This window comes from Malania oleifera, chromosome 1 (assembly GCF_029873635.1).
Source record: "Malania oleifera isolate guangnan ecotype guangnan chromosome 1, ASM2987363v1, whole genome shotgun sequence".
Taxonomy (NCBI): Eukaryota; Viridiplantae; Streptophyta; class Magnoliopsida; order Santalales; family Ximeniaceae; genus Malania; species Malania oleifera.
In genome coordinates this window covers 113140424-113154048 of record NC_080417.1, presented here as the reverse complement: position 1 = coordinate 113154048, position 13625 = coordinate 113140424, and the positions used below count along the sequence as shown (strand labels likewise).

At 36.0% G+C, this 13625-nt stretch overlaps 2 protein-coding genes across 3 annotated transcripts in view; one reads left to right on the top strand and one right to left on the bottom strand.

Annotated features, from left to right (window-relative positions):
• LOC131161602 (prolycopene isomerase, chloroplastic) overlaps positions 1-719 on the top strand; it is a 66009-nt gene extending 65290 nt beyond the window's left edge. Inside the window, exon 13 of the mRNA XM_058117472.1 lies at positions 266-719. Within this exon, the coding sequence (XP_057973455.1) occupies positions 266-339 (74 nt within the window). The 3' untranslated portion in view covers positions 340-719. The remainder of the gene's footprint in view (positions 1-265) is intronic.
• Positions 720-757: 38 nt separating this feature from the next.
• Positions 758-11864, bottom strand: LOC131161592 (ABC transporter G family member 22). Of its 2 annotated transcripts, XM_058117448.1 has the most exons (11): positions 11692-11864; positions 11091-11523; positions 7438-7508; positions 6626-6861; positions 5914-6069; positions 5542-5725; positions 3998-4306; positions 3368-3655; positions 2360-2644; positions 2167-2274; positions 758-1273 (listed from the first exon to the last, which is right to left on the bottom strand). In XM_058117448.1, the coding sequence occupies exons 2-11, from the start codon at positions 11521-11523 to the stop codon at positions 1052-1054; spliced, it is 2292 nt and encodes a 763-aa protein (XP_057973431.1). In that variant the 5' UTR covers positions 11692-11864; the 3' UTR covers positions 758-1051. The 2 variants fall into 2 exon arrangements, with proteins under 2 accessions (XP_057973431.1, XP_057973441.1); XM_058117458.1 differs by lacking the exons at positions 11091-11523; positions 11692-11864 and adding an exon at positions 7246-7305.
• Between the last annotated feature and the right edge of the window lie 1761 nt (positions 11865-13625).

Sequence of the window (13625 nt, the reverse complement as noted above, 5' to 3'; positions counted from 1 at the left end):
TTTATCAAAAAGCATATGAACATCTTTGATAAATTGATAGCAGCAGTGTTGTATTGATTGAATTATATTTTGATACAAGGACATGCAATCAAATTTGCGAGTATGAGGGGATTTATTGATGTTGATCAAAATTCTTGTACAGATTGTGTTGATCAAATTTGTAGATATTTGTTTATTTTGCTGGCTTTGTTCCAGCTTGCCTCATTTTAAATGACTAATTCTTTCCTTATTTTCCTTCAACTTCTTTATTACCTCCCTTCTACAGGGCTTGAGAAGAAGTCTCCTGTATTGGATGCTGCCCTCCTCAGACTTCTAGGTTGGCTAAGGACACTAGCATGAGGTATTATTGATTGCATGTTGAGCAGCAATTTTCAAAGGCATGTTTGGGCACATGGGTATTTGCTCTTTGTTGTTCTCTTGGTCTGGGGTTGGTTCAGCATTGAAGCAAAGTGAAGTATTGGCAATAGTCGGATTTGCTTCGTTTTTGTGCAGTGAATCATGTTTTGTAACACTTATCTGGACTCCTTGGATGTAGCAATGTGTATGAACTGTATAGTTCCCCCTTTCCTGTTTATTTGGAGGTGTGGGGGTGCGGTGGTGACATATTTGTGATATTTTTCATAGTTGCTGTGTAGTTGATTACTGATCGTTGTATTTCTACACATAGGTGCTTGTACATTATTTTGATTTATCAATAGCAGAAATATGTAATTAAAATACATGGATATGGTCATAATATAACTGTCCAAGAAAAAGATTTAACATGTGAATATGAGTTTGATATTATCCAAAAATATCTCTTAAGATCCTTCAAATACTAAGATCCACATATGGTGAAACTGTAATATTCTTTTTTAGGCTACTTTCTGGTACACAAGATAAATTGTCAAATTCTTAGAGGCAGAAAATCCAAATTTTCTGAATCAGTAATTCCTCGCTAGCTTCCTTTTGCTGCCATTTTAAGTCGATCCTTCTCATGGTGCCATGTAGAGGAGAGAAAAATGGAAGTGATTTTTTCCATCTTTAAGCTCCCTAGAAGATTGTAGCTTCATTAAGCTCCAGATTGGAGCGTCATCCTCCGCAAAGAAAGGTATGCCAAGAGGCGATAACCAAAAACCATAGCTACCAGGGCACTGACCTCCTTTACACCACTGTCAATTTTCATCCCATTTATAGTGGGAGTGATGTGTTTGTATTGCACCTTGAGAAGAAGTTGGTAAGTGTGGTAGTTGAAGGAGATGTAGCGGATCCAAGATATGAATACTGGAACTTTCTGCACACAGGTTATGCATTATCAAATATCAATTCCAGACCATAAAATGTATCTGGTAGCTCTTGTAAATAACTATGCATTATTTATAATTTCCAACTGATTCCAACTACAGAGCTTTTTATTTTCTTTTGGGATAACATTACACAACTTCATTTTGAACAGGAAGTGGATTTCATGAGATTCTTTCTGCAATATTACTGTGGGTTCACAGGACTAATAAGTTAGTATTTAGTACTTCCAAAAGCCAAAGGAACTTTTTAGAAAACTTTGCGGCTGCTTGCACAATCTGAAGCAACCTTTGAAGTTAAAAGGTACCTTTAAAATTAAAGGCTGCTAAAAAAATATATATTTGCCTTTAACTTTTATAAAGAACCAGTTTCTTTTAGCAACATTTAATCTTACAAATCACTCTCACCGAACTTCAATATTGGCAACTTTCTAGCAATGTGGCAGCTGGTGAACTCAAGTTCTGTGGATGATCCTTATTTAGTAACTTTTCTTGAAAATATGTTTGTTACTTCTTGGAAAACGTGAACTGTTCTATCATTAGAATTAAAGCATTCATTTTCTCCTGTTAAATTATCACTTTAGCTGTTGGGTTGTGGACCAACAATGTATATCAAACATTAACACTCCCCCGCATGTGGATAAACACCGCTCATGATAGGGGCCACAATAATTTTGTAAACACCACACAATAATTGTGGGCAACAAGATTCAGAACCGAAGACCTCCTCATGGTAAGTTCTTATACTATATTAGATTACCACTTCATCTAAAAGTTTAAGCTATTAGGTTGTGGACCAACAATGTATATCAAGCTTTAACACCTCCAATTGGTTATTAAATTTAAATAAAATGCGAGGTAATTCAGAGCAAATTTGCTTGCTTACCTTCACAAAATACCCACCAGCCAACATGAAGGTCATCACCGTTACTGAAGCAAGAGTTGTTGCTCTCTTTAGGTCCATTAATGTAGCCCCTATAGCTAGTCCAAGTCCCTGCAATTGCACTGTCTGCCTTAGGAAATCATATGAGTGAGAATTGTTTATAGTTTTACTATAAGATGCTTGCAAAGGGGTGTACCTGAGCTGCTACGATGCAGAGGAAAACTGTAAGCATGCTGAGGAAAAAACAACCAGCACTCAGCCTCAGTCCTGCCATGAAATAGACAACGAGAAGGAAAAGTATTGGTAATAACAGGTCGAGTGGAAGGTCACTTGTAGTCCTGGCCAAAAAGTATGCACTAAGTCTGTACATGTCAGCTGCTCGTTCCTTGCTCAGCATAGCTCTTTCTTGGGGAAATGTGAATATTGCTGTGAAGATGGGAAAAAATCCCCAGAAAACAGCAATAAAGAAAAGCAGCCCTGCCTGCAATGTTGGTGAAGGTCAGATGCATTTGTTGGTAGCTAAGTGTACTTTCCAACTGTAAGAATGAATTTTTCAGTTTAATATTGTGTAATCTATCTTTAGGATTCTCTCAGTTCATAATTCTTATTAATAGGTTTTTTTTTTTGTTATATTTATTTTTAAAGCCTCATCATTCACATTTTCATTCATATCTTTATAGTTTTTCTTTTTCTATCAACAAAAAAATGTTATCATTTGGAATTTTTACTGTTCTTAGTTTTGTATTCTTTTTCAATTTGAAATTATTGAATGATTCTGAATTTCAGTTTTTATTTTCGCCTGCTTGTTTTCTTTTACTTTCATCATTTGCTTATTTATTTTGCCCTATCCTCATCATTAACCGTCCATTCTTTATGAAATAATTTTTATTGCACATAGGAGAGACAATCAGAACGCCGTATCTCAGGGATCTAAAGAGGTGCTTGTGTAGACTAAATAGCAAGGACGTGTTTCTGAGAACAACTGTCTATGATAGTATGATGGTATCATATAGCATATTAAATTAGTGAAGGTTGAATGCTGGAATTGAAACTGTAATTTATTGATGAGAAAAATGTTTGTAGATAGATGCTCCCATAGTAGCCATGGCAATGACAAGGTAGGATCAAGGATGGCAGAACACATGCCAATTGTTGATAGATGCTCCAAAAAAAGGAAAAAGAAAAAAAAAGAATAGTTTCTTACCTGATCTTGCAGGCCTCTAGGGCTATTACTGTCTGATTGCCACCAGAGCAATCCCAAGATTATTGCAGTGGAGACAACTTGGGTGATTCTTAACCAGCTAAAATAGTCATGCCTCCGTTCCTTGAGTCCTCTCCGGAATAATATTGAATACTGTTCACACCAGCTTGCTCCCCATTCACGCTTTGGAGAGCATACTTTTGCCTTAAGCTCTTCGTCTATAGGAATTGGAGCCATAAGTTTCTTTTTCTCCTTTTCTGCAACTCGTGTCTCATAAGCCTCCACGAGATACTGTTTACAATGAGAAACATTGTCAGACTGATAATAACTTTCAATAACTACATTAGAACATAAATGTACTGGAAAATTGCGGTGGATTGGAGGGGATGTTATGTATGACCATGATATGTTATGGTACTAGAAACATTTTAATGGTGTTGATTAAACAGATTATCTTATCCATGTTATATGTCAGACTAGGTTTTAGTCTTTCCAGTGTAGCCATGTGCATATTTGGATTGCTGTAGCGTATTTGAATGCTGGCAGGGCTTCTGCTACCATCTGAGAAGAAATTTCTCTCACCCAAGGAGTGCCTTAAACAATGGGGCTGGCTTAGAACTAATAAAACCTTACCTCATGCACTACTGCAGGAGATGGCTTCCCATTTTGTGTTTCAGTCTCTAAATTTCCCATTTGCACCCTGTCTTCTAGTTCTGATGGAAGAGAAACATCATTTATGTTTCCATTTGCTAGGTCTAGCAGGAACTCTGCTGGATTCATAGAAATTAGAGGGGAACATCCTATGGACGAGAAATAAACTAGTGCTTCTGATGCCTTCCCAAAGTAGAGCAGGCTGCCTTTCCCAAGGAGGATTAATTTGTCAAATTTGTGGAAGAGTCTGCTGGATGGCTGGTGGATTGTCGTTATTACTGTTTTTCCAACCTGTCACAAGATTGAAACAAAATAGTTAGTACATTATTGTTCACTTCAGTTGGAGAGAATATTATTTTTTTGGAAAGTAGTTTTCCCATTTTCCTTTGTTTAGTGCCACATTAATGGGAAACACCAACTATTTAAATGTAGAAAAATTACCAAAGAAAAAGGTCTCTCTCTCTCTCTCTCTCTCTCTCTCTCTCTCTCATCAAGTGAAGAAAAATTAATGTTTAGTTGTGGAAAATGGTTTCCATTTTTCATTTCAAAATTTCCAAATAATTACAAAACTGCCACCCTTTCTTTTTAGTTTACCAAGATTTATACAGGAAATTAATCTAAAAAACAATAAATGATGTTTTCCAACTTTCGCGTACAATTTTGGAAAATTAGAAAACAAGGTGGTTTGTTATTACTTGAAAGTTGGAATTGGAAAATAAACGATAAGCAACACCCATTATAGGGCATAAGATAACTCTTAACAAACTAGCAATAGAAGTAGGCAACAAGACTCAACCGTAGGGCCTCTAGGCAACCTGACTTTGATATCATATTACGTTATCACTTTACCTAAAAGTTTAAGCTATTACGTTGTGAGCCAACAATGTATGTATATCGGACCTTAACACCAATGAATGCTTTAACCAAAATAATTAGAGAATAATATAAATGTGTTCACAATATGCTAGAGACTGCAAAATTTAGGACAAAATGAGTAGTGAGGTGATGATTAGACCTTTTTAATCAAGAGTTGATGACTGCACTAGTGAGCATTATTATCATGCAAGTCACTACAAGACAAGACGTTAGGCTGTGAGGATTTTTGTGGCTGAAGAAATAGTTGGACAACAAGAGATTTTTGTGGCCGACTCTTTAGTATCTGGCATAATATAATGTGTACATGTTGTGTTGCTGCTGCTAATGTACTGGCTGCTTTTCCTCCTACTCCTATAACTACTTACTACTACTACCACTACTGTGAAATCATCAGGCATGGTACTGGATGATTTAAAGCTAGATACGGCCCAAAAAAGAGTTAAGAGTGGGAACAAAGGATGTTTATGGTTGACCCTTGAGTATTTGGCATAACATAATTTTTTGTTGTTGCCGCCACTGCTCCTCTCGCTCCACCTCCTCCTCCTCCTACTACCACTATTATTATTATTAAATCAAAGCATTGAGTTTTTATGGAAAGATAAGAAGAAAGTAATAACTCAAATCTAGGAACTTATAATGTGATAAAATACCTCAGCTATATCGTGCAATATCTGAACAATCCTCAGAGCAGTAGTAGAATCCAGGCCAGAGGTTGGTTCATCAAGGAACAGAAGAGAAGGGTTGATTATAATCTCATTGCCAATACAGACTCTCTTTCTCTCGCCGCCTGACACTCCCCGAACAAAGGAGCCACCAATCATTGTATCTTGGCACCTATGCACATTAATTTGTTCCCAAATGATTTACTTTGAAGCAACGGAGGGAAAAATTCAAACTTAATTCTCAAACAATTGTGAATTTGAAATCATGTCTATTATTATCAATGACTTGTGGTGTAGGCTGTTGATGACTGATTCTGCAAATAATTCCAAGATTCAATAATATTTTTGAAGAAAATTTACCTATCCAAGCCTAGCTCATGGATGACGTCGATGGCTCGTTTTTCCTTTTGTTGTTTTGTCAATGTGTTTGGAAGCCGTAGTCGAGCTGCATATGTTAACGTTTCTCTTACAGTAAGATGTGGAAATAGAACGTCATCTTGAGTCACAAACCCTATCCTGCCACACATATCCTGCTTAGTCTGCAGTTACACTTATTTGCATCTCATATTTTTACTATAATTTTATTAGAAACAAAAATACTCGAGTGAATGTTGATGATATGATCTTGGGGAAATGAAACTACAGACCCAGTATACTCCTTTTTCTAACAAGAAATTGGCCAGCTCTACTGATTGTGATTTTATTTGCTGAGAACTCACTGTTGAAAGTGTTATCATTATATTTTATCTTGTTTGTCGTTAACACCACCATCTTGTAACATCGATGAATGCAATACTGAATAAAGTAAAATAAAGTAACATTAGTTTGTACAAAGTCAATTGTTCTATTTTCATGGCATGTGTTCTGTTTGTATTTAGGCTGCAATAGTTTCTGAGACAGCTGCTACGGTCCATAGGTGGAATTCAGATATTGATATACAGATGCAACTATAATATTTCTCCAACTAGGGAAGCGCCCAGGGGAAAGAAGTGCAGGATTTTTTTAGCCAATTCATTGTACATAATACCTGCATAAACAAGGCATCCTTGCTGCATGAAGAACAATGTCTTACCTGCCTTTCAGGAACTTCGAATATGGCTGGTCATTATAGGTAATTGTACTGCCAGTGGTGGGCACATTTAACCTGCCGCTTAGCAGATTCAGGAGCGTGGTCTTTCCGCTTCCTGAAGGTCCCATCAGTGCCAAAACTTCGCCTGGACTCACAGAACCAGTTATTCCATTCAAGATGTCCTTCTCCACACTTGTTCTTACTCCTTTGAGAACTAGCTTGTATGCTACATCTGTAAACTGCATTTCCAAAATGGAAGTACCCCAGATCAGTGCATAGGTAATAAATTCATTGCGGAAGCTAAAAAAATATCGTAAAGAAATTTTTTAATATTGTATATGACTATCCATTCTCTTCTTTCCTCAGTAAATCTGTGCTTTCTACTATTTATTTTTCTTTCTGAATGCACACTAACAACTGAAGGCTGGACCATAATGCAGGCCTCTGAACCAGTCATTTTTTTGACTTTTTCTGAACTTATGTTGCTACTTGCTAGGCTTCAGTTGTTTATGTGATGGAGGAAATGTAATGCTGCACTTTTGTTTTCCTGTTGGAAAGAAGGGAAAGTCTTGTACATAAATATCATATATAGTTATGAAATTCTGTACAAGACTGAACCTGACCATGATAGCCATATTGTTCTAAGGGTGCCGATGATCTCTAGAATAAGACTCCATCCTTGCCTGTCCAAATAGATAGCATCAGATCAATCGGCGCAGTTTAAGCAGGGGGCGCAGAAGGAAGTTTTGAACACCCGCAGTTGCATTTGCAGACTAAAATTGAAGGGGAGCCTGCAAAGCACAACTTTGCATTACCTTGAGATAAATTGGCATGGTGGGCTCTGCTGGAAGCTTGGTCTTGCGCGTGTTGGCTTCGAGATCTTCAGCTGCAACAAGAATGCTGAGGATCAGTATGGTTTTTCAACAGATACAAGAGCATTGATCAGGAGAGCAAACAAAGAAACTAAAGCACTTCAAAAGTCGCACGTTAACATATATAAATCGACCAATAAAAAACATCATTATAGAGTTGAACTGGAGATATTTAGATCAGTTAGTCCACTCTTGAGTCACTCATACCAGCCAAATATCTTGAAACCTCACTCATCCTTTAGCTTCTATGGTCTAGACAACCTGTTGTAGCTCAACCCCCAACACTTATTGAGCTCTCTCTGCTGGACTAGAACAAACTTGGTGAAGTACTAATTTTCAATGCTTATTGTGGTTGCAGCGGATTGTTTGCAACCCTTTTTATAAATTAAAAATAAAAATAAAAATGAAGTTGCTTCCTTGGGGGTGGAAATGGAAGGTTGAATATGTCGTAGGTCGTTTCACTGGTCAAGCATGAACAATGCTACCCGAATTTGAATCCGATTCTGTTATCAGGATCCGGGTTAGGAATTACCGGGGGATTCAGATCCACCCTTCTATCTTAGGCACTCGGTGGGTTAGTCGGGTTCAGACACAACCATCTTAAAAGAACACCAAGTAGAAGAAGAAAAAAAAAGAGGAAAAAGAAGAAAAGTTGAAGGGTTTCCTTCGCCAGCTCTTCACCTAAAATCTACCACCAAAGCAAAGTCACACTCGCAATGAGCCTGACAGCATGGTCAAGAAAAATGATCTTGATAGAAATAGGACCCAAGTTTTAAAACCATGGAGCCCATCTATTCATTCATTGATTGACTATTATTCAGAACTTAATTATTCGTCATAGCTAAGTCTGGGCCTTTGGTCCTAATTAGAAATTGCAACTGTTGGCGATGGGTGCAGCTCATTTGTATGAGTCATGAAAATGAACACGCCTAAGCATGCATGGATGACAGCAACTTACCTCTTTCTTGGGGTGAGCATGTGATCGGTGAATTTGATTAATTAATTAAAAAATTTTGGTTATAAAATTTCATTAACTAAATCAACTGAAATTTCATATTTAATTGAACTCAAAACCGATCAAATAGAATTTATATTAAATCAATTAACTGATTTTAACCGATTTAATATTTTTAATATATATATATATATATATATATATATATAAATTTTTAATATACATAAAACATAAATAATATAAACAATATATATAACATATATATAATTATCTATTATTAATTTATACTATTCGGTTAATTCAATTAATTGAATTCAACAAAAATGAAAATTGAACTAAATCAAATAAATTTTTAATCAAACCAAAACAATCGAATTTACCCGATTAATTAGGTTAATTTAGTTTTAAGCGAATTATGCTCACCCCTACCTCCTTTATTCAAGGAGTCAGGCTTGATGCGACCGTTGGGGCAGAGAGAGGGAAGGAAAAAGGAAAGTGAGTAGCTGCTCCCCTACTATTCATTTATTCATTGTGTTGAGAAAGTATGTTTTAATCACTATTTATCAAAGTGTTTACCATATGAAGCCTCAATTCCTCTGCAATGGCTTGGTGTTTGCATTGTGTTAATACTAATATTTTTTAGATAGTTTTTATGGCACGTATTAGACGCTTATGTATTTTTGGTTTGAACTTCGGATACTTTTCAAAGAGTGTTCTTTTTTATACTTTTTAAACATACTTTTTTTATTCACAAAAAATCGTAATTATGAAAGGAAAATGATAAAATTTTGGATTTTAATGATAATTATAATACATTTGTTGACATTTATAGTACAAAAATGTGATATCTCATGAATTTTTATGAAATATAAAAAGAAATGAACAAAAAAGCATATATGTGTTTAATTAATATTATATTTTGACACCCGAAGTACTACGTAAAAACCTAAAAAACTTAATATTTGTAAGATATAATAATATATCTAAGCACTAAAAAGATATTAAGTACTGAATCTCTCTTTTATCATATCATATGAGGTCTACGGCATCATTGAATTTATGTTACATATGGTATGGTATGCACTTGTGTGTGTTTTAGTACTCGAAGATTTCGTGACATTTCTGATTGACTGTCTTGTGTTCCTAGTAAGTTGTTTAATAGTTGGCATGTTGAATCGTATACCTAATGGTCTGGTCTGGTTTAGATCGATCCTATGCTTATATCCATTACAACATTAATTTTTCTAGGATTTTTTTTTTTTTTAAATCCTAAGGTAAGGTGTTTCATGTGTCCTAAGGGAAAGACAAATGGCTTTTTCTCTCTTGTTCTTGGGGCTTAAAATCCAAAATCTCATTATTATTGAATTGTAATCCTAAATTTTTGGTTTCAGTTGTTTTCTCGAGCGATTAATTTCAAAACTACTAATCATAGAGTGGCAACTGGCCAGCAGAGAGAGAAAACAAGTGGGAGTGCTTTTCAGAAAATGAAGACTTGTCTCCTTGGGAAGGTGAAGGTAGGAGCCACCCACAGGCCACAGGCTTCTCATTTTTAAAAGCATAAAAAGCCATCTTTTTTTTGGCCACTTCTTTTAAAGTGGGTTTCTGGCAGTTTCCTTTTTCCGTGACTTCAACTCTGTGTGGTTGGAAATTGGAAACTGGAAATTGGAATTAGAATCCAAATCCCATCCTCCTTTCAATCTCTCCACCGTGACTTTTTTTTTTTTTTTTCTTGTTGAATCTAAACCAATCATTGCATTGCTCCACCCATCACTCTCCTTTAATTTCGAAAGCCTTTGTACGATTTTTTTTCTTAGAGGAGGCTAAGAAATTTGAAAAATATTAAGAAAATAAAATAAAAATATCAAAGATTTCAAGTTTTATTATAAAAGAAAGTAAAGAAGAAAATAAAAAGCATATCAAATTACATCATTAATTTTTTTTATTTTTAGTTATACTAAAATAAATTTTTATTTTTAATAGTTTTTAATAGACAAAAAAATATAAGAGAAAATAAATTTTTTTCTTATTTTTCTTTTATTTCTTTTCCTCAAATAAAATCCTTGATGAAACCAGAACCTAATAAATCTTTAGAAAAAATAAAATCTACATCCACAATTCCTCCTTCCTAATATTATAATATTATATGTTAGGGATGTCCGCTTTTGCGTGATCCAAGTATATATCATGCAGTATACTGTTTAGCTTGTTCATGTAATGTCTTTTTCATATGGCCATAATAAACTCATTGAAGACTCATCATATACCTGTTTAAAAAAATTATAATGAACTTCTCAATAATAACAATTAAAATAGAGAGAGAGAGAGATAGAGGAGAGAGAGAGAGAGAGAGAGAGAGAGAGAGAGAGAGAGAGAGGAAAATTCGTGTGTGTGTGTGTGTGTATACTTGTAAATTAGCAGTCCAAGTCTATTATCTCCATGCATATATATTAATTGATAAGTATATCTATTAGCGGCAAATCTCCTCTGCCATGCAATACCTAACGTTCAATTTTTTTTTATTTTTGACGCATGATAAGTTTAGAGATACCAAAGACATTAACTAGCATATGATTGTGATCATGATATAAGGTGCAGTTAATGTAATTATGAAACCAAAATGGTGATAGCTAGAAATACTTACGAATATTGTCGTCGTCGCTGAAAGGTCTGGGGATTTCGTCGGGAGGGACGAACCCGGTGAAGGAGAAGGAGAAGCCCAAGCTGGCGCTGGAGGCTCTGCTCAGCGCCGCCCCGCTGCTCACCTCGTCCAGCTCTATTTTTAACTGCGCGCTCCTCGACTTCCTTATGTGCGTGTTCTTCCCGCTTCCGCTGCTCTTCCCCGGCGACGCCGACGCCATCCTCCTACTGGACTTCCTCGAAAGCCCGCCACCACCGCCACTAGCCTCCACTCCTCCTCCGCCGTGAGCCTCCCCTGACGGTGGCGACTTCATCCCCGCCCCCACCATCGAGTACTCCATTTGCATGTGCTCCGACTTCGCCCTCGGCAGCCCACTTGGTTTCGCACCACCCCCACCACCACCGCTACTTGAGCTCATGTTACTTGTATTCTCCATCTAATTAAAATTAAACTAAGTTAAAACAAAAATTTTGTGTGTGTGTGTGTGTGTGTGAGAGAGAGAGAGAGAAGAGAGAGGTCTGCATTGAAATGCATGACCAACAATAAAATGAAATGGGTTTTGCATGGAAGAAGGATTTGCTTATGATCGAATCCATAGCCACACCTTAAGCAAAACGAAAGGAAAGGAGTTTGACTTAATTTGGAAGGAGCTTGCGAGCAGATCGAGGAGCTCTGTTCTTGGAGATTACCTGGTGGAATAGCAACCCTGCTGCTGCAATTATGTGGAAGCAATAAATAGGGAAACTCTAGCTACGAAATTACACAACTACCCCCCCCCCCCCCCCCCCCCCCCCCCCCCCCCAAAAACCCCAAAAGCTTTCTCTACAATTACAGTTCATGAGAACCCGAAGCAAAAACATATTTAGAAATGGCAGATAAAGGGCTGGACAGAAAGGATAAAAGGATATAATACGGAGAGACAAATGCGCTGGATGGGGCATGTACTGATGATGGTGTTAACGTGGATCAATCATAGGGCCAGATGGGTTTTCCATAAATGATCTCTGCCGTCCACGGAGAACGCGTGTCGAGACTGTACTGGTTGATTGATATGATCTGATGGGATTGTTTTAACCGACCAGTTTGGGAGATCTGATAATATATAATTGCGTTTGGATGGATATTGGTGTCGTGAAATGGTTCGTGGCTTGTGGCATTTAGTGGGACTTTTGGCATTAATGTTGTTTAACCATTTTTGAGTTGATGAATTGCCGCCTAATCACTTAATATGCATGCCCACTCCAAACAGTGCCTTGCCAGCTCTCCCCCCCCCACCCCCCCCCCCCCCCCCCCACCCCCAAAAAAATGTATATAATATATAATATATAATATCCATGATGATAACATGAGGTCTTGGTTTGATCTCACTTACCTCTTCAGAAGGGAACTCAAGGATTTGAAAGCTTGTTCGCATCACCAGCCGCGTGGGCTTTTCCATTCTGCAAAACTTGCATGGAATTCCAATTCATTTATATTATACAGCTGACAACGATGAGAGAAGGATTCAGAAAATTATATATACATACATACATACATATGTGTGTGTATTATCATCATCATCGCCACTATTATTTACGGTACTATGTTCTCTTCGTCTCTCTTCCTCTTTGATTATTGGGATTTCATTATTTATATTTGTTACCTTGAGTAACTAAAATATTAAAACATATATTAGGAATTAAATGTCTCATGATCGACACATGGGATTACACTTTTCTTACAATGAAAATTTCTCTTCTTTTTGTTTTACAGTGAATCTCGAACTTCATGAAATAATGAAATTAATTAATATGTTGTAGATTGTTTGAAAATTATTACACATTTGAAAACAATTTAAAGATTCTAACTTTTAAGACACGAGAACTTTGTATGTGTAGAATTAATACAAATTTCATGATCCTATGCTTGAGAGAAGTTTTGAATTTGGATTTGAGTGAATTTGAATAAGATGTATATAAATTTTTATTGAATTTTATCCAGATCTCTACAAATTCAAATTTAAAACCTGAAATTCATATTTGTAAATACAATGAAATTTGAGAAGAAATGAGATTGTAGAAAGAGGAAGAAAAAAGAAGTATGCTTGATTCACTTGCAAATCTTTAACTTGAAATTGAATTTCATCCAATAACCATGTCTCTCTATGAATTTGATAGTTGATTTTCATTTTCTATAGATTTTTTGACTTCAATAAATTTAAATTTGAATTCTTCTTGCAATATGTTAATTGTTACAATTAAAGTATGAATAATCCATAATAAAATGAATAATCCATATTATAAAATAGATATGACCCACTATAGTATAAGGCTAAAGCCTACCTCGAATCCTTGCATGATGCAAACATGCTAAGTGTTAAGTGCTAAGTGCTTTGATAAAATAACACAATGTGTCACTTCTTGTTTTATGTGGGTCGCTTGACTTTTAATACATGAATTATTACACGGCGCATAACATTTGTCCATACTTCGTGAAGGGAAGTTATGAGATTTGGGCTTTTAGCTTATTATAATCTTTGTTGAATAGTAAAATCGGTGA